This window comes from Nestor notabilis, unplaced genomic scaffold, assembly GCF_000696875.1.
Source record: "Nestor notabilis isolate BGI_N333 unplaced genomic scaffold, ASM69687v1 scaffold15881, whole genome shotgun sequence".
Lineage (NCBI taxonomy): Eukaryota > Metazoa > Chordata > Aves > Psittaciformes > Psittacidae > Nestor > Nestor notabilis.
Genome location: NW_009913504.1, coordinates 20,039 through 47,808, shown reverse-complemented (window position 1 = coordinate 47,808; position 27,770 = coordinate 20,039). Strand labels below are relative to the sequence as shown.

The 27,770-nt window shown below is 36.5% G+C and overlaps 1 protein-coding gene across 1 annotated transcript; it reads left to right on the top strand.

Moving 5' to 3' along the window:
* Positions 1 to 7,150: 7,150 nt before the first annotated feature.
* LOC104412500 (serine/threonine-protein kinase 3-like) lies at positions 7,151 to 27,047 on the top strand (the record flags this gene model as incomplete). The annotated part of the gene is made up of 4 exons (XM_010023238.1): positions 7,151 to 7,288; positions 9,810 to 9,935; positions 19,783 to 19,975; positions 26,872 to 27,047. Coding segments are annotated over 4 exons (633 nt in total), but the record flags the coding sequence as incomplete, so codon positions are not given.
* Positions 27,048 to 27,770: the final 723 nt, after the last annotated feature.

Genomic DNA, 27,770 nt, shown 5'->3' with positions numbered 1-27,770 from the left:
CCCAAACCATTCTATGATTCTATGATTTGGTCTGAGAAGTTTTTAGATGTTGGTGGGAGTTCCGTAGGCGTTATGGTAGAACTTCAGTTGGGTTAGTGGTCTAAAGTGGCCCTGTCTCACTGTTATGGTCACAAAGAGGAGGTGTTGCCCATCTGTATCGAAAATTAATTTTCTCCTATACAACTATGTTTAAAAATTTAGGTTTTGCTTTTTGTGAGTGGAGTTGTTGGAAATACTGTCCTAGATGTTACCTGAATGCTGCAGTTACTTTCGGGTGTTCAAAACTCTTGTGTGTTTGTAAGACTTGCTGACTTTCATTGTCTCGTTTTCTGATTGTGTTTGGACTTGGCCGTCATGATTTTTCGTGTGTGTTTTGTTTTCCCTGGACACTGTAAAAGTATGGAGGTCTGTAATTATTGTGGATGTGAATTTTAAATATAACCTTTCAATAAAATGTTAAGCAATTACACTGTTTTGTACCTATATGGCATTATTTGCAAGTTGAAAATTTCTGTTCTTAAAAAAGAACAAATCAAAACCTTTAGCTGCCTGATTTTATGTTTAAAATCTTGAGTAGCATGAAATTATTTTTGCTTTATGTAAATGCCTTTGCTTTAAAGGTTGTGTAATTTCACTTAAATCGCCTTCCCCCTCTTACTCCCCAAAAACCCAAAGAAACAAAACCCCAACAAAGCCTAAGAACAGTTAAAAAACCTTCATGAGATTGAAGATACTGCCTTGCTTTATTCCTCATTTCTACAGACTTTCAAAAGGCATTTGTTGCCCTTAAAGGTGTGTGATCTAAGTTGAAGGAGGAGATAATCATTGCAGGTGAAATGAGAACTTGAATGTTATTTTGCTAAACAAGAAGGAAATGGGAGGAGGACAACTTTCAGTTGAATGGCAGAATTCAAGCCTATTTTGTGCTGAAGAGTTAGGTTCAGAAAATCGAAGTAGTCCCGCTGAATTGGATAGAAAACTTCAAACTATTCCATTTTGAAGTAGAAGATGGAAAATAGGGACAAGATAACAGTTGAAAAACATACAGGGAAAAGTTCCCCCAGTCATAGGGAATTATTTAAATATCTTGGAAGAAAGCCTGGAGAAAAAGTGATAGGTCTACTAGACTTGAAGGGAGATGAAGAAGAAATAAACAAGCAAAATAAGGCCATTGTGGATAACCAAAGTTCATTCTTTACATACAACTCTGTAAAGTCATTTGTTGTGCTGCTCCCAGATCTCTTTGGATAGTACAGGTGATCACCTGCGAGAGGTCAAGAAACTTTCAGTAATGAAAAAAAGCAAACAAAACCTGGATAAATTGATACCTGGCAGTAGGACAGCATGCTGAGGTGGTATTTCTGGGAAAACATTTGTGCTAATAAATATTTTTATTACTCGTCTGAGAAAGGGTTTGATAATGAACAGACATATGCAGATGACATGATCCTTTTAGATGAGTTAACAGGGGGAACTTGTTCTTTGTCTTTCTAATTGGATAACAGCCAGTGCAATAAATTCTGCCTTTTAAATATACTAGTGTAGATTTGTCTTGGGATATGGTAGAACTTTAAACTTATGATATATGATGGGATTTAAAAATCAGTTGTATAAGTGAGCTTGTTTAGAATGAATAGAAAACCCCCAGCAAACTGAATGCACTTCTGGCCTTAGGATGCTGACTTCTTCAAGCTGTTGTCGCAGAGCAAATTATCTGTAGTATTCTTTTGCAATTTAAAGCAATTCTTTTAAAGGAAGTATCATAGAACATTTCAACTTGAAAAGAACTCATCAGGATCATTGAGTCCAAGTCCCACCTTGAGTAGAAAAAGTAAGTTCAGAGGTGAATCTTGAGGTACAGTTCTGTTTGCGTCACGGTGCTAACAAGGCAAGGGTTGATCCTTTTCAGTAGATTTACAATTGCACTTACTCTTGCAAAATGCTTGAGATTGGTATCTTTACGTTCTTGACCTATTGTAACGCTGTCAAAATGTTATGAACTTACTAGCAATAATAAATATACAGGTCAATATAAAAGGCTTATCTTTCAGTAACCCATCTTTGCTGTTAATCATGTGATTATTTTTTCCATTATGTATCTTTCCTCTGCGTTTATTACTTTATTATTTTACATCTTAAGTGAACCATACTTTGCTTCGAACAGCAAAGGTCATCATTCCAGGGGGAAGCTTGTGACAGTGAATGGCTGTTGAACCACTGGTAACGGTTGTGGGGTTTTTGGCTTTGTAGTGGGGTTACTTTTTTTTTTTTTTTAATTATTATTATTTTCTTCCTGTTCTAGGGTTTTGGGTCCTTCTAGAGTTAGTATGTGAAGTGCCTGTCATTTTATCCCAGAATAATTTGAATGTCATTTCTACTGTATGTAGTATTGCGTACGTGATTTAAGAAGTATCGAGGCAAGCACAATAGAATTGCATGTTAAATGTCACATATATTTCCTCATAAGTGTTACAAAGTTTTGCAAAAAGCTTTGTTGTAACAATACTGTATTTCTTACTGTAGTTCTGTATTAAAAAAAAAAAAAAGAAAAAAAAGAGGGGGACAAAACCCCTGAACAACAGGGAAAAAAATAATGCTCAACAAAGCAAAACCAATGTAGAACCTGCTAGGATCTTGCCCTTCTCCACCTTGGTGTTTCATTTCTAGACAGCTGTTGATTTGTGTAATGGAGTAATTAGTGGTGTTTCAGTAGATTTTTTGAAAGCTGTTCAAGAAGGGAGTGAAGTTCTATGACATGCATCACAAAAAAGAGAAAAATGTCTTTCAGCTGATTCTTTTTTTCTGAAGTTAATAAAATGTTACAGTATTCAATACTTAACACCCACCCCCCCTACACCCCGGCCCTTAAATAGGATTTTGCACTCTACCATGTGTTACTGAATTTAAATGCATTTTAGCGTTTTTCTTCTGCAGTAGATTCGTAAACTAAGTAGTCTGATTGTGCCAGAAACTATGGAGTCAAAAACTGTCTGTGGATGTCTTGTATCCATACACCTTTTATGTTTCTCTCTGTATATTCTAGCAATAGAGCTTCACAGCATGAAAATTATAAAATCAACACAATATAAAAATCTTTGCTGTCTCCTCCAGTAACATTCACTCTACTGGGCAAATAATAACAGTAAAAGTTGTACTTTTGATTTCCTGCTATTTATTACAACTAGTTTATTTCAACTAATCAAGAGGGATAAGTCATTCAAGGAGCTAAAATCCAGAAGACGTAGTACCTCTCCCATGTTACTGTTGATGATTTAGTGTGTTTGTGGGCTGTGTGAAATATAGATGTATTACCCTGACTGACGGGAAGAACGAGCTGCAAGGATTTTCTGATTAGGAAATTCCAACGTAGTATATGAGGGTCTCATTTTTCTTTTGGTGTTTCCTAATTCATCATCATCATCGTAACTACATTTTCACGCCAGTAAAATTGTCCATAAAAGAACCTTCACCAAAAAAAATGTGTTCAGCCTGGACTTCATTTAAAATGCTAGGCCCTTTAAGAAGAAGAAAATTCTGTGCTAACTTGCACAGTTCTACTCTCTTGGTCCTCAGTCCAGTATTTATTTTAAAACTGCTGCTTGTTGGGCAGGTAGGTGCTTCCAGGCAACAGTGATGGTAGAAACTGTTAGATTGTGTAGTGTCCAATTCAGAAGTGATAACTGAAAGCTGCTCTGAATGATGTATCACCCCCCCCCCCATCTTTTGTCATGTATATACTGTAATCTGCTTTGGATTCTGGTTTCTGGCAAAAACACAGGTTTTTGCTCACAGGACTTGCCTCAGAGCAGTGCATGAAAGGTGATTTGAAGTAGACTTGGGCTCGAAGGTGGAAGAGCCAGTTCAGACAAATTTGGAATGGACTTTCTGTTACAGACAGGTGAAGGCAAATGCTGATTTAGCTGCCGTGGTTGCTCAGGCCCGAGTTCTGACACCTTGCAGCTTAGAGATTTTTAATTTTGCCTTTTGTTTTTATAAAGGAATATTGAATGGTTAAAACTGAGGACTGAGTCATACAATCTAGCACCTTGGCTGTATATTTGATGTGTTACTTCAGTAAGGTGTGCCAGTTTATCTCAGATATTTAAGGAAATGTGGAAGGTGATGTCAAAGGTGGCAGGGAATTAGCCCTGGCTCTTTCATAGTATGTCAGATCCTGCCTGCTTGAACAATTTCCTCCTAATTTTTCCTGCAGTTGTTTCTGCCCTTTCAGCCCATGTAAATGGGTGGATGGTAGTTTATATTTGGCCTTTCTTTCAGGCAATAGTTGCCTAACGCTGGCTGTAGGAGCATTATCATTTGCTCTACCATGAGAGCGGAACTAATACCCATAGCTGTGGAAGACTTCTAGGAGAAAATTGCAAGTGGAGTGGAGGCAAAAAATTACTACAAGTAATAGTTTGGGAGAATAGAGGGACTGGAGAAATACAGGATAATATGAAAGAAGCATGAAAAAACTCAAGTCTTCTAGTTTTCCTGCTTCCCTTGTCACCCATGGAACAGAGTGACTGAAACAGCTTAGTTTTATTTTAAAATAGGACAAACTTCTTTTAGGATAGAAAATAGGTGTTTGACAAGAAATGGATGCAAAGATGAAGAGTAAGTTCCTGTCAGATAAGCATTTTGGGTTTATTCCTGGAGATTTAGGACTAGCTTTATAATTCTCCAATGATTGCTTTGCAAGCTTCTTGGAAGGAAACAGAAGCAGTTGGAAGCTAAATCAGACTATTTTGAAAGAGAGAGGGAGCTTGACTTTTGTGCAGAGAAATATGCAAGCCAAATTGAGGAAGTAGAAGGGGAAGATAGAACCGAAAACCAGCATTTCAGGCTACTTAGTGAAAGGGAGTACTGAGAGCTGGAGAGAGAGGTACATGCTGGCAGTACATGGCAGAAATAAGTTGGACTAAACATTTGGAATAAGTAGTTTCTATATGTTTTCTTGTATTACAAAAATGCAAATAAGTTTGGGGTTTTCAGCTGCAGCTAATGTCACATATCAAGCTTTAAAAAAGCCTATGATTTAAGCATTAAATAAATATACATGTTTCTGAAGTAGGTGTTTTCAGCAAACATACAAAGCATAAATGTGGATTTAGGATCCTAACTCTAGCTCTTGAATATCTCCTTTTGTGAGTTTTATTGCCTGCCATACAAGAATGATTCATGAATTCTCTTTCTTTTCATTGTCCTTTGTGAATTATAAAGAAGTTGCTGCTTTGCTGTGGTTCTTAACTTCTGTGTAGTTGATGGAAAATAATTGGAAAAGGCAGATAATTTTCCCAGAACACTGGAGCTGTGTAGGACTCTGAAACTAAGCTTTGCTTACCTGTGAACGGACTGGTCAATGTTTATTATCAAACAGGAAGTAGACATTTTGACACCACCTAATCAGAAGTTACTAGTTACTAGAGCTGTGTGTTTTCAATAGCTACTGCAGAGCTGGCTGTTAAGAGGAGCTAAAGATAAGATCAAAAGTCATCAGTTCAAAGTTCAGAAGAGATCATTACTGCCAAGGACAGAAAGAGCTGAATTTGTTAGCCACTGATTTCTATCAGAAGCACTTCACTTGTACTGGCAAATAATCTTGTATCGCAGTGAAGTAGGTATGGCAAATTGCAGGGTGACAGAGTGCCACATATCCTATCTCTTTTCATATACTAGTTTGGCACAGCTGCTCACTGAAAATATAAAGCTGTTGTAGCATACATCTTTATTAAACAGTATGCTCAGGTTTCTTGTAATTATTGTATTAGGCAGATAATTAAATGAGTTTTGTAAATGTTTAAGTTTTTGAATTAAAGCAAACTATTCAGTACTGAAATAATTTTTTCATTAAAATGATAGTAAACAGGGTTTTTGCATCATTTTGCATAGGTTCCACTTTTGTTCAGTGCATGAGAAGTTTAGAATGAGGGTTTGAACTAGTTAAACCAACTTTGAAGGCCAGTCAGACTTCTTAAGAAGCTATGGAGGAAATCTGAGGGAGTTCCCTTTCCCTTCTCCCCATGTTTCAAACAAAGCTGAAGCTTCTGGTGCCTCTGCTATGTTAACAGTGTGCATGATCCCTCATTTAATTTTTTCCCCTTTTCTGGGTAGGTATTTTTGACTATGTTTGTAGGAGAACAAATAAAGAACTTTTACTCCCTTTCACTTTGGAAAACGTGATTGAATTGAACATGGTTTTAGAAGAAAATACTGTATTATTTCTGTGAAAAGACCTAGGTCTGAATAGCGTTGCTGTCATGTAAATCTTAAGCAATGATACTGAATAATTTGAGATATTACATACAGAAGTTCAACATTTCCCATTATTTTACAGTAGCCTTTCAGAATTGTACTGCATTTTTGTTTTCCTCCTACAAGTGTAAAGCCATAATTAGAGAAAAACCTGGAAAAGTCATAAAGGAAATAGCACAATATATATAATGTTAAGTAGGACAAACATTTTTTATGTGGTGTGAATATTTTTCCTAGTTGAAATAACTGTCTGCATATGGTTCTTGACAGTGATATATAGGTAAAATGCTGCCTTTTCAATTCCAAGTAAATTCTACCTGCTAGAAGGCAAGTTACTTGATTATTTTATTTTTATCATCTTTTAGTGTTGTCTTAGGCCTTTTTGCATATGGTCCTAAACCTGATTAGGGAAAGCAAGTTTTAAAACTACATCTGAAGAATTACGAATGCAAAAGGAAATAGTAATCCTACCAAATTTTCCAAGCAATTCTCCTATAAAACTAAATACAGTTAAGGGAAAACAAGGTGATCTTACTTGGCTTTTCACAGCGGCTTTATATGTGTCTGTTTAAACAAGCAGTGCTGTCATTTCTGCTAAGAATTTCTGAAGAGAATCGTGTCTCAAGATCGACAAACAGCAATAGATAAAATAGCAAGTAATGTGCTCAATGGGGTACAGTTTAAACAGAGAAAATCTAATGGGAAGTAGGTATATTAGTAGCAGATGGATTTACTTCCTGAATCTTGGTCTGAGTGGAAATCCTAGCTTACTTAAAATTTGTCTTTTAGATTCTCAGCCTGATAAGAAAGGTGGATAAAGCAATTTATTTACTTGGTGTCAGTGTTGTTATGATGTTTTATTTAAACTCGCTATTGTTGTTTGATTTTTATCTAGGCTATTTTTATGATTCCTACAAATCCCCCTCCAACTTTCCGGAAGCCAGAGCTCTGGTCTGATGAATTCACAGATTTTGTGAAGAAATGTTTGGTGAAAAATCCTGAACAAAGAGCTACAGCAACACAACTGCTGCAGGTCAGTATTTAAGTTACTGAGGAAATGTAAGTTTTACGGCTTTTTTTTCCTCTAGTCTCAAACCAGAACTATTGTGAAAATTTCTAAGGGCAAATATCATTTAGCTATTATCATGCCTTATTTATTTTGCACTTCATGGGCTATTCTCTGTCAGCTGCTGTATCTCTGACTCCATTTTATTTCTCCTTTGCTGCTTCTAAAAGTTAATTGCACTTTATATAGTTTAGGGCTGGGTCTCGCTATTAAAATTCGATCCTTGCTTTGTGGTTAGAGGCCCTCAACAGATCTCAGGATTTAGGCAAGTGTTAAGTAAAGGAATTGAGCCCAGGTTACCTGTCAGTGTGGACCACCCATGGAGTATATTCAGTCTTCCCTTCTGGTCATGTCAAATTAAGCAGACAGGTTGCTCTGTGTCCTAGGCGGGTCTGATGCAGATAGACAGTGTAACGAGTTTGTTCTTGGGCTGAGTTACACCAAGTGGGAGCTTTTAAGTTTGAGCCACATGGGAGAGGGACCTTTGGAGCCAGGGCAAGGTGTGCCAGGCTTTTGCCTGCTCGCTGACCTGAGCTTCTAGTGTCTGCAGAAATTCAACAGTTGCATCTTTCTGGTACTAAGATAGAAATAAAGCAGAGAAATGTCAAAGAACTACAAAAACCAAACAGGGTGGACTAATCTGTAAAGAAACATTTAGTCTCTGTGAAATGGACGTCATTTTACAGGGGCCACACGTTTTAGTGTGTGGAAGAGGAAATGTTAAAAAAAGGTTTCTCCTTTGGCCCTGAATTTGTGTTATCCACTGCCTTCAGGGCTATCATAATAAGCCCAAAGTAACTAAGGAAAACCAAAGAACAAAGGTGGCAAAGGAGAGAGTGGGGGAATTTCTAAAAAAGTTATAATAGGTTCCATGATGATTAAAACGGAATCTAAAATTTCCTGTGAATAAACTTGCTTTGATAATGAGACAGAAGTGATGAATTTTGCTAGGTTCTTTGCTCCTTTTACCTTCCTGACTCCTAATTCATTGAAGTTTTGGACATTTTAGTGTTCTTTCATGCTTTTCACTGCCATTGGTAAATACTGTTCTTAATTTTCTTTGTTCATCAGTCTACATAAGAATGTGATCTTCTGAAATGTCATCTGTAAGGCACTCATGCGGGATTTGTTTTGTCTCTAGCTAGCAATAGCCTCTTTTAAAATTTAAATGCCAGTGAAGTCATATGTTCTCACAAGGAGAACATAAAAATTTTGCAAAGTAGTTCCCAGCAATAGATCATCAAATTCATAAGTCATGTTATGATGATTTTATTTTCCATACTGTGAAAACACCAGAATGTAGACTGCAAGGAGAGTAAAAATGGAAAGGTAGAGTTTTGTATGACCTGTGAATCAGAACTTGAGACCTTAAAGATTTGAAATTTGTATGGTTAGCTGAATATTGGCAGCTGGATAGAAGAGTTTTGCATTAATCCATGCAAGTAAGGTGAAAACAAACAAATGAACAAGCTTCAGTGTTCCTCTTTCCACAGGCTTACTGGCCAGAAAACCGAATACTATGTCCAGCATAAGTATGTGTTACCTTTTCCCCCAGCTGGAATTTGTAGCATGTGTGATGGAGCTGCGGGTGCTGTGGGTTTGTGTGAGTGGGAATGAAAGTACTGCTTGTGAGGGAAAGATCATGGAGGAAAAAGGAGAGTAACTGAATTAATAGATCAAGGGAGAAGATGGGTAATGGGTGCAGTACACCAGGCTTCATCAGTTCTGTTCTTCATGGAATAGGTTTTTTCATTATTTTAGTAATAGGTTTCAGAGGTGCTTAGAGTTACATTTTACCTAAATTGTGCTTGCATATAGGGGTGCAAAAATCAAACTTTTTCTAATGGTAGCAAAATGAATGTAAATCATAGAATAGGTAGGATTGGAAAGGACCTTAAGATCATCTAGTTCCAATGCCCAATGGCATAAGTGGCGTTGTGCACATGTTGTCTTGGAGGAGGAAGTGATGTTTTAAATGGCCTTGAATTAAAAATTAATTTCCCTGCTGAAAGTAAGGTATTCTTTTGCATATTCCACATTTCAGCATCATAGATCAAGAAGTGTTTTATGACAGGTTTGTTGAAGTAGGCAGCCATAGTTGCTCTGCTTACAGCCACTAATTTATACTGTCAGTTTGTTAAGATTAATTAAACTCTGTAACTGAATATCTGAAGAAGTTTGTTTTTCTATGTCAGACAATCACCACTCTATTTATTTACTACTTATTGCATGTTTCCTTTGGAAAATTATATCATTAACTATAAAACAGTTGTTACGTGATTACATTTCCCAAGGCTTGCTCTTATTAAAAATAGAAGCAGCTAAAAGATACTGTATGTTGTATTAGCATAGATTTTAATTATTGTGTGATGTAAAGTACTATTTATCACTGAAATCTGTGATGTTGACTAATACTTGTAATTACACCTGGAAGTTAAGTGTTGTAATGATGTTGTGTAATTTAATGTTGTGCTTTTTTTCCTCCTAGCATACGTTTATTAAGAATGCCAAGCCAGTTTCAATTTTAAGGGACCTGATCACTGAAGCTATGGAGATAAAGGCAAAGCGACATGAGGAACAGCAGAGAGAACTAGAAGAGGAAGAAGAAAATTCAGTATGCATCTTTTTTTCCTATAACTGTACTTCATAGATAAGTTGCTGGTTTTTCCCTTACTACTTGTACTTCTGTTCAAATATTTTTCTTTCTGGGGTTTCCACCTGATTTTTAGCCTATGGGAGCTGAGTATTCCACTCTTGTTTATGATGAGTAATGCTTCTGTGACTAATGCCCTGTGAGACAGCTTTCAGCACTGTTCCATGAGATATCCTAGGGGAAAAAAATCCCAACAACCAACAAAACCAAACAAACAAAAAACCAAACCCAAACTGTTAAGGTTTCACTTTCACATAAGGGCTCCTAGACAAAATGTTTAATTTTCTTTTTATTTTTAATAATTAAGTCTAATACACAGAATATTTATGACACACAGTAAGTAGTAATAACAGTGTGGTTTGAATCAATTAGTGCCTATAAAGTGAAAATGGTGACAGCATTTCAATCTTCAGATGACACTGTCAGCGTATGTTTGAGGAGAGAAGCAGGTCATGTGATAAACAGGTTGCATTTAGAATCGTTAGGCAATGTTAGGAAGAAGTCAGTGCTCCTGGCATTATTGCTCACCCTACATGATTTATTTTAGGGCAGTCTTGTGCAGTGCAGCAGTATGGGCATCAAAGAAGTGCTTTGCCACACATACAATGAGAACCAAAGTCATTCAGGAATAACGCACAGAGAAGATGGAGACTGGAATGTTGGTAGATATCTTACAGCTTTGAGCAAACAGAAAAGAGCAGTGCAGTAATGCAGTCTGCAGTGTCCAGAATTGTACAATCTTTGTTACGTGTTAGAGAGTTTTAGGTGGTGATCTATATATAGGAATGCTTTTTCAAGTAGGTATCTTTGGAGTGTTTTGTATTCCAAAAGACAGCATGGTCTTCTGTTCGCTGGATGTTTTTCTGAGTCTGATCTTAGAGTGTTGGTAGCTTGTGTTTATAAAGATTATTTACTCTGGATTGTATTTGCTTAGTCAGTAATAAAACAGGCAGGGAATCAAGGAATGTTGGGGGGTTTGGTGGTGTTTTTTTGTTTTGTTTTTTTTTTTAATAAGGAAGTGTTGCCTATGTGTGGACATGTGTGACTTGACATGCAGAGTTGTTTGTGACTTGATTTATTGGATAGTTGAGCTCTGAAGAGGCTGATTTATTAGCAACATAAAAACTTAATGTCTTTACTAGAATGCTTTCCTTCCTACGATTGCCTTCTGAACTGTAGACCTCAAACACTTGGGCATTGTTGATGTCTTTTGTGTGAAAAGATGCCAGAATTAGGTATAACATCTCATTACTTAATTTGAAGTTCAGATGGGGAATCAGGTTCATGCCAGTTCAGTATACGGTATATACCTTACCTCTCTCACTACTGGATGGAAGCGTACAACACAGGTTCGGTTCACCTCAACTGAAGAAGCATTTAGCAACTGCTCATGCTTTTTGCATGGGTACAAAAGTCAGAATGTAACACTGCATTCCCTGACCTGCCCTCCTCTTATTCAGTGTTTCGTGTAAGGGAACCTTAAATCCAGGATTTGGGCAGGAATCTCTTATTTGTGTTACTATTGCAGTAGATAGGAGTTTTTGCCATGTACTTCTGTGGTGGAGCCAGGAGACAGTTCATGAGTTAAAAAGGCAGTGACTAGTCAGCTCAGAAAAGGAAGGTAGTAGAAAAATAAAATGAGTATGACTTCAGCGTAAAGAAAGATAGAAGGGGAGAAGTTGGAAAATGAACCCTTGTAGTGGTATTACCTCAAGTGGAGGGATTAGTAGATGAGACTTGAAGATGACAAATAGGCAAGAATGAAAAAGTCTGGATAAAACCTTTAGCAACATGGGTATTTTGAAAAGAGGAGTATGTTTCTTAGGACAAGCCCTTTGTACTGCTGTACTTGTGAAAAAACTTCAGAATTATTTAAACCCTTCCCTCCCCCCAACATTGACCAGGTACGTTATGTTGTATAGTGTCCTTGGAGTGAGTTAGTGAAGTTCATCTAGAAACAGTTTTATCCTTAGTAATTTGATGTCTTGTACTCCTTTTTAGTTTTCTATCCTGATGCTGACTTAAAGGCTTTAACTGACTAACTGAAATGAATAAATAATACCAAATGAAGTTTGCAGGGGACCTTAAGAGAGATGGATCCTGGATATTGAGTGCATGATATATTGCATTTGTATGTAATTATATAAGCCCTTGCAGTTGCATTTTTGAGCTAAGTAGTTTGCTTCCTCAGCAAGATAAGCTGGCTGCCTCTTTGGGTCTGTTTTAATGCAAAGTAAACTTTGTGAAGGATGGGCTTAAAGTGACACTGAAGGTCGACTGAATACAAAGTGTGAAAGAGATTAATGCAAACTATCCCTTAATGTTTTAGAGCATAAGATGACAAGTTTAAGAGTTCAAGTGAGTGGTTACTGCATATTGCTGAAGAGTGGAACAGCTTTAACTGTACATTCTAACTCTGCCTAACAGGTTATTGTAACTTTTTTCATTGAAAACACAGAAAAGGTTAATCCTTACAATCTTAAGTCTGCTTGGTTTGCTGTGAGAGACGTCCAGTAGTAGACTAGGCTACACAAATAGTCTGTAGTCAAATTCAGTGTGGCCTAAGGTAAGTCAGGCTGGTTTATATTTGCTACAGACTTAGTGTGCTTTTGAAGCGACAGTAATTCAGAGGATGAGTTGGCAAGACTCATTGAAAAGTTTACTGATTGAAAGTTTACCTATAGTTTTCCAGCAAAGGCCAGCTTTGCTCATGATAGAGGAAATGGATATTTTAAAAATACTTTGTGTCATTATTGTAAACTTCAGTAGGGAGAAGGCATAGATCTCTTTGAGCTCGGGGGAAGTTCCAAATATAGAGGAAGACCACAGGCAAAAATAAGAAGATACGCTACTCGTAAGTGGAACAAATAAAAGAGAAGTACTAGCTGCTGCTGCTGGCGAAGTGGGAAGTGGTGCTTGTCAGTGTGATAATTGAAGATTTTTTTATATTGATCAGGTATAAATAAGTTTGTTCCTGGAGAGGTTTTGTGCCTTTTCCCCCGCTTTAGCTCCATGAGCATTATTGGAAACTATAAGCCACCATGTATTTACTGCTGCAAAAATAACTTGCAATAATGGACAAGGGGATGTCCAAGTATTTTTACTGTAAGGTTTATATTGAATAGCCAAACTTCTGGAAGAGTTTGCCATTATAAAAAGGTTAAGTAAAAAGGGATTTCAGTTCCTATTTTTGAGAAGATTTTTGCTTATATTCTTTTATGCTGTTGAGATGTTTTAATTCCCTCAGTTTTCATGTGCTTTTATAGTTCTAAAAAGTAACTTGCGATAAGGTTTATAATTTGTCTAAACTGTGTTTGGTAGTGACCTGTGAATAGCTTTTGTGCTGTCACAATACAGAACTAATCTTGTTCTTAGTTGGTTTTAGTAACTGTTTGGTTGTCATGCAGACTTCCTATGTCATGCAACTGAGTCTTAATGTAGTTAATCATTGTAAGAAATTCCAAATTCATTTGAGAGATGCCACCAGCATCTTGTCCAGTTGTGGTCACTAAAGGTTCTGATTGGTTAAAAGCACAAAACCAGCCAAACTAGGAAACAGCAAACATCAGATAAACTTTTTGTACTGTGTCCTGAAAGCGTCTTAGTCGAGTATGGCAATATGTAGGTGTGATTGAGGCCTGAATTAAGTGAAATTACGGACAGCACAGACTTTAGTTTTCGGAGTGTACTTAGGTAGAGATTGATCAATGGACCCAAAAGTTACTAAAGAAAACCAGGGTAAAAACCAGAATAATAAAATGAAAACAAACAGTAAATCCCCCCAAAGCCCCCACTTCAAATTGAAATAATGCTTATTTTCAAAATAAGCACCAATATTATGGTTTTCCCTTCGTTTGGAACTTGTTTGGGTAGCTGCCAGAAAAACAATAAACCAATTCTTTTATACTTCTGAGTATTTATTCATTCCCTTCTGGAAAGGGAAAACAGGTAATATGAGTGCCAGTCTGGTATACTGTTGGGGATGAAGTCAGCAGTCCAGCATTCAAGTGTAAAGATAAATAACCATTACACATTCCTACTTCTTATGTCCCAGTTTTCACAGAATCCTGAAGAAATACAGGGCTGCTTGTGTGTAGTTTGCATGACTACATGAACATAAAGTTCACATACAAGTTTTGATAAGCCAACATACAATGATGGCAGAAATTCTAGAAAGAAATGATGACAGTCCCTATGTTACCTTGCATAGTAGTGCTGACAGTCATGCCTGTATTCATATTTTAATATCTGTAGATGTTCTCAGATTGCATATGGAATTGGAGTCACTATGCAGTTAGAAAGTAATAGCCCCCTAGCACGTAAATTTTGGAAAACAGCACTTTAAAAGTTGATTTTTCCCAATGGTCTCACTGTGAAGTCCTTACCATAGAAGTGCAAAGGCAGAATCATACTCAAACCTGGAGAAACGCATATTCGATCATACCTAAAAGCAAGAGCAAATACTGATGTCAGTGTTAAGTAGAGTCTATCAATATTAAAGGTCTCTCATGGGCAGTGAATTGAGTCTATATACTGTTGAAAAAGAATGGTTTCAGTTAACCTGTCGGTGGCTTGAATTTATTGATCTAAACCCACAAGAATGTCCTGTGTGAAGTGTGAGCATTTGTGCACATTACACACTTATAAATGTTTTAGGACCCATCAAGAAGAAGGGTGTAAATTGTTCTACGATGTTACTTTTGTTAGGAAACCAGATTTAGTCCTAGCAGTTATATTTTAATAAAGTTTTTATACCTTTAATTCCCTCTTAAAGCCATATATATATGTGCATTGTAATGGGCACTGGGTTACAAGTGACTTACTTAACTGAAAATAGAATGGGGAGGATTGGATGAGTTTGGAGGATTCATCACATGTAAAGATTTCGTTTATGTACTTAATTTCCAGGATTGATTCAGGCTGCTTTCCTTCAAATCAGGAAGAGTCACATCCCTAAAACTAATTCTTATTTTTCATTTTTACCACTGTGTGAACATTTTATAGCATGGGAAGTTGTCAATTGTAATGTAAATATTTTTCACGATCTAAAACTTTTTATTATGCAGCTGTAAACTGATGGCCAGGTTGAATACTATCTTCATGTCTTGTGTCCTTCCAGAGAGATACAATAATGTTACGAGTAGTGCGGTCTGAATTGATTTTTATGCCTGTTACGAGAGCTGCTCATGTGATGAGAATGCCTTCTGACAAACTGGTGTGTTTTGATAGGTGCAGAGGTAATTGTACGGATTTTTTTAATTAAGCAAAAATTGCAAGTGGTGTATTCTACAGAAGGTTAATCCTGATATCAAAGTTTAAATGTTAGTTTAGGCATTACTAAACATGACCAATCTCCTCTCTTGTATGTTTTTTGACGTGTGATGTGAACTGGATGCTGAGGTTGGGCAGCTGTATTACGGGGAATGTAAAGTAACTCGTTGCCTGGCAGCTCACAGGAAACATGTCTAAATATTTATTTCTGTGGATCTTTAAAGGAATGAGCTAACAAGCAGCTCTTCTTGTATGTTTCCTTTTACATTTTAATGTCTCTGTTATGTGAGAAATGTTTAATTATTTTAGAATATGCAAACAAGGAATTGCTACTTCAGTACTTCGTTTTTATTTTTCATAAACACTTGGTGGTTGACAACTATGAACAACTTAGCTGTCAATAATCAATTATTCCCCTATGTAGGCTTAGTTATTCATTCATACAGAAGTTTATTTGTTTAACTGTATATTAATTATGAGAAGTTGGCATCTGTCTTTTGAGACTTTAAGTAATGATTGCTATAATTATTCCTTTATTTTATAGCAATCCTTAATTATTGCTGTAATAAATTCCTTTATATTTTCACAATATTTATATAGTTATTTTAAAGGAACTGGTGAATCATTTGATGATTAATTTTGAATTTTAAATCTGGTACACCAGGCTGTATTTTTCTGGAGGTTTTTATATTTACTTACGAACACATGAAAGATGCATGAGTGTATATGATATATCTATGTATCTGTCTCTATAAATGTAACTTTGCATGATAATCAGTGTTAAAACTTTCTGTTTTCATAGCATTTTTCCTTTAAGCCGTAGAACACTTGACGTGCTGATTAAGTTTGATTGCAGTCCTTTAAGTGTGTTGAAGTTAGAAATATGTGATGAACACTTTGTCAAGTAAAATATAGCTACCCAAGGGGCATAAACCGCTTTTTAAGACCATATTGCTGAAATCCACTGCAACTTAGAGCCAGAAACTGATTATAGGAACAGTAAACATAGGGAAGTAATTGTGTGCAGCAAGTCGTTGTTACTGGGTATCCATTAGGAGGAGGTAGAAAACAAGCTTAAACGCTGTTTTGTGACATTATGTCTACTGAATTAGATGGGATTTGACTCTGTGCTGAAAGTTAAGTCTTGACCTGTTCTGCTGATGGGTCTAAGCTTAAAAGTGTGCTCAGTATTAAGCATATGTTTGGACTGTAGCTGAGCTTTGCGCATGTTAGGAACTTTCACAAAGTCCTTGTTCTTGACCAAGCTGTATTATGTATGCATGTAGCCACTACAGTGCTTTTACAGAAAGATAGCTGTGACTACAGCCACGGTTTTCAAAGGTGATGATGAAGTGTTAATAGTAAATGGAATTATTTTACAGGATACTACCTTTTGCCAGCATGTAAATCTTCCTATAAGGCATTGCAGGCTAGTTAGCCGTCTTTGGTGCCCTCTAGTGTTTTTTTTGCGTGCACAAACCACAGTGAAAAGATTTTAAAGGCAAGCTACTATTACTTGTTTGTTTTGCTTGTTTATTTTTTTTTTCAATCTGTCTTCATCCTTTTTTTTTTTTCTATGAATATTAAAATTGCAACAGAAAAATCCATTAACCATTATCACCTTGACTCATTCGCTTCTATGATGATGTAGACTCAGCTATAATGTGCAAGGCCATGTTTTTTGAGAAAATTCTTAAGTGATGATGATATCTTTTATGGTACAAGCATATTGTAAATGTTGCATGTTCCTTCCACTGAAGTCTTTTCAGTCAACTCTCTGTGGTTGTATTTTCATGCTTTAAGGGTTGGTTTTGTTAATCTTATAGTTTATTTTGGTAAATAAGGAGATCCAAAGAGTTAGTGCCAAAGGGTTGCAGGGTATTGGCAATGTTTTACTTGTATTTGCTTTATGTTATAATGTTGTTCAAAGTTTCTGTAGTTTATTGTCATTTCTGCAGCATTTCAAGAGATATTAAGAGTTCTCGCTCATGTGTTCTTTCTGTTGCTGTTTGGTGGTGTATCAGAAACCGATGTCAAATGACAAGTTTGGTGTTTATTACTTGTACACAAGAGAACAACAGACAGTCTAATTCCAGAGTTAGCTGGTTTTACTCCTCGATTCTTGTTTTCATAAACAGCATGAGAACATGACATTTCAGTTTTAATACCTTATATTTTTTTCCTGCTTAATATTGAGATTTGTGTTTGGTTTTATTTAATCAGTGAGTTCACCTTTTTTTTTAAGGACAGATTAGAAGTTCTACATCCATATCTACGAACTGTAAAACATGAGTCAGAATTTCTACAGTGGAGTCACTTTCATCTCTCATGTAAATATGCACTTACATAACTTGGATCCACTGGATCCAAGTTATAAGGATATTTTTTTTCAGATGCAGAATAGTCTACTGCCGTATTAGCTACATCTTATATTTGTGAGAAACACTGTAATGATAGTTCTGGAAGCAATCTGTCTTAACTCATAAAATTAGTAACTCTGGGGCATGCACAGGCCCCGAAAAAGTTTTATATTGCTCTCTTTCAGTACATCGTTCCTGATCTAGGGAAAATACTGTTGGTCAAAATTGTGGTGTGCTTCTCTTGGGACAGCTATTCTGTGAGTACTGAGGTTGGCTTTTATGAATTTTAGTCTTCTAGGTACTAGAAGATAACTTTTCTCTTTGCTGAGAGACAATAGTAAGCTGAAGGCTTTTGACACTCTTAAGCTGCAAGATGAGATACTATTCATTGGAACAAATTCAGATACTAGATTTGACTGAAGAAATAGAATACCAGGTTTTTGTAATGAAGCAGAAGATAAAAAATAAAAGGACACATAGGACACTTTCATACGTGCTCTTAATATTAGCCATCACATTTTTTCACCAACTTCTAAAATAATACTTCTAAACTTCAAGAAAATGTTCGTTTCTTTTCTGATTTCAGTTTTAGTAAGTTTAGGACCATATGGCTCTGCAAGTGGATGTTAATAATAGTCCAGAAAAGCTGTAAGTCAAATGTAACTGTACCTTAAACTGAGAAATTTGCCTGCCTGTATGTTAGATACGCACGATTGTAATGCTCAGTAAGAGAATAGCAGTGTGTTGTGAGTCAGTTTTGCATTGTATTGCAGTACTGAAAGAAGCACTTAGAAATAACAACTCAATTGTCCTGGCACTTTTAAAATGCAATGCAAAAAGGCGCTTTTGGACTTCACTTTCTGAGTACCATTGTTAGAAAAATAAAAATACAACTTGTAGAAAACACAAGATCGCGGGGAGAGGGGCGCCCGGAGGGGTATTAAAGAAAGTTAGAGTTGCCACCAGGAGGAGCAGTACCGAAATATTTTCATTTATTTACTAACACGGTCTTCTAGTGCTGTAGCTGTAAACGATCTGTATCATTGGCAATATCGTAATTTTTTTAAGGATAGGGTACTAAATATAGTGTTTTAGAATGCAACTAAAAAAAAAAACCCCAGAAGGAATGCAGATGAAGAATTTGAATGTTCTTCAAGTTATAATCTGAAAAATAATGATTCTTTTGACTTTTGAACTTTTAATCACAGATTTAGGTCTGTATCCTGGTTTAAGCATGTTATGCTGTTAGCCAGCAAATTATAATCAAAATTGGATCTATTTTTGTGTCTCTGGGTTGAGACATAATTGAATAATTTTCAGGAGCTGGTGTATCAGTATTACTACTAACTACAACTCACAGGATCTGCTTAGACCAACCATTAGGGAAACCAGCACTCAAGCAGTGTAGCTGACTTGTGCAGTATCTATATACTAGACACAAATTGTTGTGTCAGGGAGGGAAAGGAAAGGAAAGAGTTCAGATTTGTCACAGATTCAACATGCTACTGTATCTCTTCATGATACTGGCTACCCCACTTAGTGGTTAAGTATGTGCTTTACAGATATTTTTCTACATAGTATCACCAAGTTATTTTCCTCACTCTGGTGACTGCTTTTTAAAGAGAACTAAGTATTTGAAGTAAACAAAGTTGGTTTTCTGTTTCTGAGGTGGACTTCCAAAACTATTTTTGAGGATTGTTCAATACTAAATTGAACTTGAGTCTGTTATCTGGATGCTGTGTAATTTAAGGTGCTGGGCGTGATAACTAGTTAAGGGTGATCAGCAAAAAGCCTTAGTGGTAGACCATTGCAGAGCAACCAAATCACTTTCTATAAATTGTGGTACTGATTTTGGAACCCTGGGAGGTATAGTGGATCATGAAAGTCACTGAGATATTAAAAAGCAGATGCTGATGTGAACTGGGTGTGTGGGCCACTGTTTATGTTGTATTCACCCTGCTATACATCTGTGATAAAGGAAAAAACTTTTCTTCCTTTATATGGAATGCTTTTTATTTTGTAGTGTCTTGTTAAGTTTTAAATCTGGAAATCTAGCAGCATAACTAGGTCACATGAAGATATAAAACTAATGAATAAGCATGAAAATGATTGCTTCTTAGCTTTGGTTTGGCTCTTTTTAAATCGTCTGTTGCATTCTGGCACATGTTTCTCTATAGGATGAAGATGAACTGGACTCTCACACCATGGTGAAGACCAATTCAGAGAGTGCTGGTACCATGAGGGCCACAAGTACGATGAGTGAAGGAGCTCAGACAATGATTGAACACAACAGCACCATGTTAGAATCTGACTTAGGGACCATGGTAATAAATAGCGATGATGATGAGGAGGAAGATGGGACCATGAAAAGTATGTTGTTTATTTAATTCCCTTTTTCTTTCAGTAATGTGTTTTCTTACACTTTATGAGAATGCTGCATCTGCCATAGGGTTTTGCCATTATTGAAGCGGGGGGGGGGGGGGGGGGAGGGGGGGGGAAAGGTGAGCCTGTAGTTGTGGTTTGGGTTTTTTTAATGTTCTCAGCAATAAGATCAAATGTACCTTTTTGTTTAGTGGTTAGTTTAAGTAGGATGATTCACCTCATGAAAACACTTAGTATGTGCTTTAATTTGTTTTCATGCTGAAACAGAATACTTGCCTATTAAACTGGGAGGCTTGTGGAGTGTTAGGACAAGTGATCTCAAACTCATCAATTTTGACAAGTTATGGAAAAGATGAGTGATGAAAAGAAAATACTGCAAGCAAATTTGGAATAAAGAATAATACAGTAATTCTTAAGGTGGAAGTGGGGTTTAGTACGGTTTCTGTGCACCCTGTCAATCACTTCAGGCTTAATAAGTAAGTTCTGTATAAACAGTATACCAGATCATACAACACTACCCATGTAGCTTTTTTTTATATGTGCTGGGAAGAAATACCTGTTAGTATGCCAACCAAATCAAAAATGTGTCATTAGGTTTGCACTGCAATCTCTTGCCCGTGTCCTGTTTGTCTGCTGGAGACATTGGTTGTTTTTTTTTTTTTTTTATTTCGAATTTTGAGTTGATTCCAGTAACAATCTGTAGTTAGAAAGGGAATTACCTTCCTACACCTTGGCATTTACTCAGTATAATTCTTAAACCCATTCTTCTTTGTTGTCAAACAAGAATATATAAGCTTTGGGACAGCAGGTTTCCTTAAGACCTGTAACTCCAGTGAAAGAAAGCCAGCAAACTGGAGGTAGCCTGATGGCAAGCTATGGTTTCATACGTCAGCTGTCAGGCAACAGGTTTGGTTCCAGCATTTACTTGCTGAACTTTGTTGTATTTTGCGTTAGAGAGCCATTGATTAAAACTTAAAAATAATTAAAGAATGGGACCTCCACATCTCTCAGCTGAAAAGAAATACAAATCATGTCCACTGCAGCTGGTCCTCCTCTGGTTCTGTGATGCGTGTGATATAGGCTGAAACAGCAGCAACAGCTGCCTAAATAAATGTCACCAGGAAGGGACATGCAGATCCTTGCTTTCCCTTGAGAGGCAGATGCAGATTTTGTGCTTCATTGTGCTTGACAAAAGCACAAGATTTTGGAGTTTGGCTGCTTTTTCCAATATATTTTTATAAGCAAGGTGGGCACTTCCTAGATGTTTGTGTGATTTGATTTGTAATAAATCAGAACAGGTAGCTTAAAAGTGCTCTTTGATACTTCTGAGTAATAACATTGCAAGCAAGAAGCTTGGAGAAATAAACATAGCGAATAGGGAATTCTCCTTCCTAGAGACACAAAATATTTATGACAAACTTTTTTTTTCAATTACTCTTGTATTTAGCTTCATGTTTTGTTTCCTTCTGCCTTTTGTTTTGCTGCTCAAGGACAAAATAAGAAACAATAATAAGTTTTCATTTATAAGTGCCCATGCTTAGAGGCCTCTGGGAGCCATGACAGAAAATAACTAAAACCATATTTTTTTTTCACAAATAGGGAATTGTGCCCAGATAAAATTGGGATTTGGAACAAAACCAGGCCTGTCATCCTACCTCAATCTACAATATACAGCATAGCAATAAAAAACATTTATGTTTTCTTGCTTAGTATGCCTGTGCACACTCCGGGCAGAGGCCATGTGGTATGTACCTGGAAGGAGGGAAGAAAATGCAAAATAAAGAGAGGTGGGAGGACAGAGTTTAATTTTAGGAGGTTTAATGTGGAGTAGAAGAAAGAATGGGATTGATGGAAGTTAGTACTACTTTTGTTCAGCTGCCTGGGATGTACTTATTTACATGTAGAAGCTTTTTCTCAGTTGAGAGACTGGTGTTCAGACCAGCTTCCTTGCATTCCCTTTGTGGCTTTTTGACAAGTCTTAGCGTTAGGGCTTTCTCATACACCAGAGAGTACTTCTGGTTGTTCTTCTTCCTCCTTTTTGTTAACACTCGTAGAATCATGGAATGGTTTGGGTTGGAAAGGACCTTAAGATCATCTAGTTCCAACCCGCTTGCCATGGGCAGGGACACCTCACACTAGAACAGGTTGCTCCAGGCCCTATCCAAGCTGGCCTTGAACACTGGCAGTTGAAGGATGGGGCATAAAGCTCCCCCTGCTTCTGGTTGGGTTTGGTTTTGAGTTTTTTAACTTGTATTTGCTGGCTGCTTTGGGCTGGCAAATAGGTTGCCTTGTGCTTATTGGACTTATTCTGAGTTTCCAACTGTTGCTTCAGACTTCAGTGAAGATAGTTCAAGATTGGTAATGTTAAAAGAGGAAGATAGTGAACTAATTAGGTGGCATTTGACAGATAGAATGTAGAAAAGTGGTCAGGTTTTTGTTTTATAACTTTTTTCCCTGTAGGACATGAAAAGTTTTAGGCTTAGGTTTTAGCTTTAGTCAGCATAATTCTTAAACCCATTCTTCCTTCTTACCAAACAGGAAAACATAATCTTTGGGGCAGCAGGCTTCCTTCCCCTCTCTCCTCCCCCGTAGGTGAACTGTCTCAAGATGTGTCACACCAACGAAGGAAAGCCAGGAGACTGGAGGTAGCCTGATGGCATGCGATAGTTTTACCGTTCAGCTGGTAACAAGTTTAGTTCCAGCATTTACATACTGAACTTTCTTGTGTTACTGTATTATGGGATCCTTGGTTACAGCAGGCTATACACTGTGCTGCGGAACCTACATTTTGAAGGGAGAATTCATGAGTTGTTTGTATTCATTTATTTAGTGATTTCAGTGCTTTCAGTGAAAGAGGTTGTGCCATACTGTAAGTCAGTGTTCTCTGTGATAGGAAGTGAAATCTTGGTTAGCTTTGGAGTGATGCTTCCTTAACCCTTAGCAAGGCTTCACTACCACAGCTGGTTTTTCAACTGAAAAGCAAAACTTATTGATACATGTTTTATAACAACCTGTGACCCAGGTCCTATAGGAGTTCAGCACAGAAGTTTTAATTACATGCTGGTTTCAGTGGTGGTGTAGCCTGGGCATTGATATTTCATGCATGTAGTTTTGTTTAAGCATGTTTACTGTGCCCACATTAAGATGGTTTGCTTGATGCCATGTGCAGGTATACTAGGGCTTTACTCCTATTTATAAAGAAAGAAATGATAGGTGTTCCCAAACCTATTTGAGTCCTTGAGCCCTCTCCTGTGATTGATGATGAAGTTGTTCATTCATACTACTACTAGTGGCATCTTTTGCAAGTGGTTGGGTTTTTTTCTGAAGAACATTGTCATGTTGGCAATTGTGCTTCAAGAGCTGTTGCAAAATGCAAGCTTAACATGGATTTTCTTTGTTTTGATGAAAGCGGAAATAAAATATAACTCAACTGGAATGGACTAATGGGTTTATAATAGTATTGTCATTGAATATTTTTTCCTTTTCTCCAGAAAGTGGAAAAATAGAACAAAAGTTATTAAACCAGTTTTACAAGTCTCATTCTCAGGAAGCAAAGCAATGTTTTGTGCAGGAAACTCTTTTCCCCATTAAAAATTCCTTAAACTTGAGTTCATAGTCCTTCAAAAGTTTTTGAGGGCTTCAGTTGGTTGAAAAACATGTGGATTTTCCATTTAAATGCCAGTTGCAATTATTTTTGATAAGTAAGTGTTATAAAAGAAACAAATGAAAGACTGAGGCCTGAATTTGTGTGAAGACTTGAGTGTGTAAGTCTCTGTGATGTAAAAACTGCAAATTTGCTAGTCACTTTGTTACACAGTTCTCAGTAGTCAAATGTTTCTTAGATACATCTTTTGGTAGACTCCCAGCTGCTCTGCCCTGAGGAACTGGTGATCTAGTTTCTGCTAATGCTTCCTTGTGATTCAGAAAAAAGTAGATTGATAGTCTTAAAATGTTGAAACTGTGGCAACTTCTTTTGTTGAAGAGTAAAGAAAAATGAGAGCAACTGGAAAATCCAAATCCTCCTAGATCGGAACAGTTTATTGCGCAAATGATTTTCAGTGGAAATGTAGAGTGATACTAATTGTGCTGCAGATTTGTTGTGGCAAATACATAGCTTGTGTAAAAGGTAACTGACCGGATAGCTGAGTGAATTAATTGTCCTTAAAGGGGTCTTTATGTATTTTGCTTTTAAATTTCTTCGTTTCTGAAAGGCTATTGACAACTGTTACGCTGTTGTTCATCATAGTTAGAAGTGCTTTCAGACCAAAATGATCTTCTAATAACCTCATATTTTGCAAAATAAAAGTGCAACCTACATCAGTTTACTCTGGCAATGGGGGATAAAAAACAAACCTTGAAACACCTCTGGTCCCATCCTTTTGCAGACAAAATATTTCTGGGTTTGTCTGTCAGTTTTGTATATTTGCAGTGAAGGTAAGCAGCTCTTATTCTTTTAAATGGGTTAACTAACTGTATACTGAACTGGAATAAAAAGTGAGTTTTAAATTCATATTTATCAAAACAAATAGAACAAATCCTGAAAGTGCAAAATAAATGTGCTTTACTCATTTTGGAATAATTTCAGTCCTGTTGATTCACTTTCCTTAATATACATTTGATAGCAAGGAATTTGGAAGGGTTAGTTTGTTTTATGTATGTATGCAATCTGCTATTATGTATATAAGGAAGATATTTATAAATAGCTGTAAAACTTGAGCGTGGCACATGGAAAATCTTTAGTATTTTCTGCTACATGAGAGGAGAGAGACTATCTTACCTGTAATGGGCCAAGATTTTGGTACTGAAGAGTTTTGAACAGAGACACTGGTAATCTTCTTGTTTATAAGTATGTCTCAAGGATGAAACATAAGTACAGCCATCTCAGCAGAAGAAAAAATTGGTTGTGAAAGGCCGACAATGTGGTGTCCTATCTTTTTGGTACAAATACTTTCAGGGGTTTTAGGCAGCAATCAGCAAGTAATAAAAGGTTTCTATTAAGAAAATGCATTGTATTTCTGGTTTTAATTCCACCTCTTTCATACTACTACCTACTCTTGGATCGGTTTTCTAAATGTATGCATTGCTAAAGTCTAGATTTTTTTCATTTTTGCCCTTTAGTGCTTATTTCTGTAGTTATTTGGCATCCCTGCTGTTTACTTCTCATCCTGGACTTGAGAGATCCAGAAAACTTATTCAAGTGATCTTGAGTTCAGGGGGGCAAACTTGGAGATTGTGGAGGAAAGATGTCTGCTATGTGGTCTGTTAAATTCAACCTGGAGTTTAGTTTGCTGAATGTTTTTATGGTTGTGGTTGTCATTAGTTAAAAGATTGTGAGTAGAGATAACTAAGATCTGGGGTTAGAAAAGAGGATTAGAAAAGACTATGGCAACAACTGAGAGAAAAAACAGGTAAAATAAGAAGTGGAGAAGGTGTATATGGAAACATGCCGGACTAAGTGGAGGAATCACTGTGGGGTTGAATAGAAGTGACTGGTGTCAAGTGCATTAAAGCCTAGACCAAGACAGTAGAAGAACACATCAAAATCTTACTAGAACAGAATAACGTAGGAAAAGCAGAAAGACAAGAACAAGTAAATCCACATGCTATAAAAAATGAGAGTACAAAAATAAGCATTAGTGAAAAAAATAGGCCGCTATTAATCATGCAACAAAATTTTTAGACAGAGGGAATGGGAAGAGATGAGGGAAGAGGAGGGGGGGAAAAAACTCCAACCTCTTAATGAATTAATAAAAGCAAATGTAAAGCCAGATGAGAAGATCAGGAAATCCTGGTGATCACGTTAAACACACGCTTTAAAGATATTTCCAGTGATTTACCTTCTCACTTGTTAAAACAAGTAGTTCAAATAAAAATTTCTGGTTTTATTCCCTCCAGCCTAGTTACGTCTCTCATCCTGTTTCACATTTTACTTGTGCAAATGTATTTCATAGTTCTCTATGCAGAATGTGTTACACTGCAAGCAAGTACATTTTTCATGAGTCAATGCTATGCAGAATATAGTGTCTGAGGTAACACTTATGTAGAACTACTAAAGCATTTTTTATGCTTTATTTATTGTTCTATTTAGTAATGAATTTGCTTTGAAATCCCACAAATGAAAACAAATTTCAGTCATTTAGGGTTGTAGAGTTGGTTTTTTGGTTGTTTTTTAATAAAAAGAATATAATTAGTTTCATGAAAAGGGTAATAGAATGGGAATTCACGCTGATCTCAGTCTGCTTCGTGAAGCTTTTGCAGCTGCATAGATGATGACAAAAATCCCCCAGGGCTTCCACACCATGGAGATAGGGTGCTTTGCAGCCATCTGTAGAGTCTGATCCCATAATTTGCTGAGAATCCCCATTGGCAACAAATTTAATTAAGCAGTTTCTAGACACAGTTTGTGTGGTTGTTTTTTGCAAGTTCTTTTTCTAAATAATTTTTCAGTCACACCTTTGGTGAGACTGATGGAACTCTGCTTTCCTACAAGTGCCTGTAGACTAGGCCTTGAAGTTAGGGGCATTCAGCACCCAAAGGGATGCTTAGCACCTTGTGTTATTCTGTCTCTATAACAACAAATAGATATCTCATGAAGTAACTTCTAATAATACTTGTGTGCGCAACTCTGAAATGTCTTGAACATTTCTCCACATTGTATCTTGCTACAAAAATATCATTCTTCGACTATGAGCTTTTATACCAAAGATCCTCAGGGGACAAATGGAGGTTCATGCCACATACAGATGACTGCATTAGTTTCTGTAAAATCCAAGAAAATTAATGAAAGGAGTTTAATTTTTCTAGTGAAGTAGATCTTTAATCTGTAAATAGTTTTAAGGTTTGGTTTGTTTTTTTTTTTTTTTTTCTGCTTTCTTTCAACTAAGGAAATGCTACTTCACCGCAAGTTCAAAGACCATCTTTCATGGACTACTTTGATAAACAAGATTCCAAGAATAAAAGCCCTGAAAACTGTAATCAGAACATGCACGAACCTTACCACATATCCAAAAACGTTTTTCCTGATAACTGGAAAGTCCCTCAAGATGGAGATTTTGATTTCGTAAGTACATTTTTATTGTTTAATTTCTTGCATGCTGTTTATTTTGTACGTGCCAAAAATAGTTAATCCCTTTCTATAACTATGTTAATACAAGTAAGATAAGTAAACTTTCAAGAATAACATCCAATTATCTAATCTAATTCTTCATCCTGGTTGTTGCACTAAATACATTTGCTTACCACAGAACCTTTTTAATAAGGAGTGGTGTGTGACATGAGGAATATACTTCTTTGTAAGTACCTTTTTCAAAGTGTTTGGATTCTTTATAACTGGTGTGTTTAAAATTTGACCCAGTTCTAATAAAAAAAAAAAATTGCTACAGGCATGAAATATTGTTGTCCTGTTTGCTGAGTATCTCAGCAAAATGATAAGTATTTTAAACTGGATTAGAGCCATTTAATCAATCTCCTTGGAGATGGTTAATATCACCTGCTTGTTGGTACTATTCCAATAGTGCATATCTCTCTACATAAAATTTTTCTATCAAACACCAGTCAGTCGAGTTTAGGGTGGGGTTTTTCCCCCTTCCAAAATATGTGTAGTTTATTTCTTTTTGCCTATGTTACAAATTCATAACAGGAAGTTATAGGTTACTCTTAAAGTGAAATAAATTATTACAGTTTAGAGATTTGATGATAACTATACCTGTTTTTCACCTTTGTTTATTTTGTTACATGTTTGAATGAAAGTATTTGGTTTATCTATTGCAGTTTAAGCGTTTTC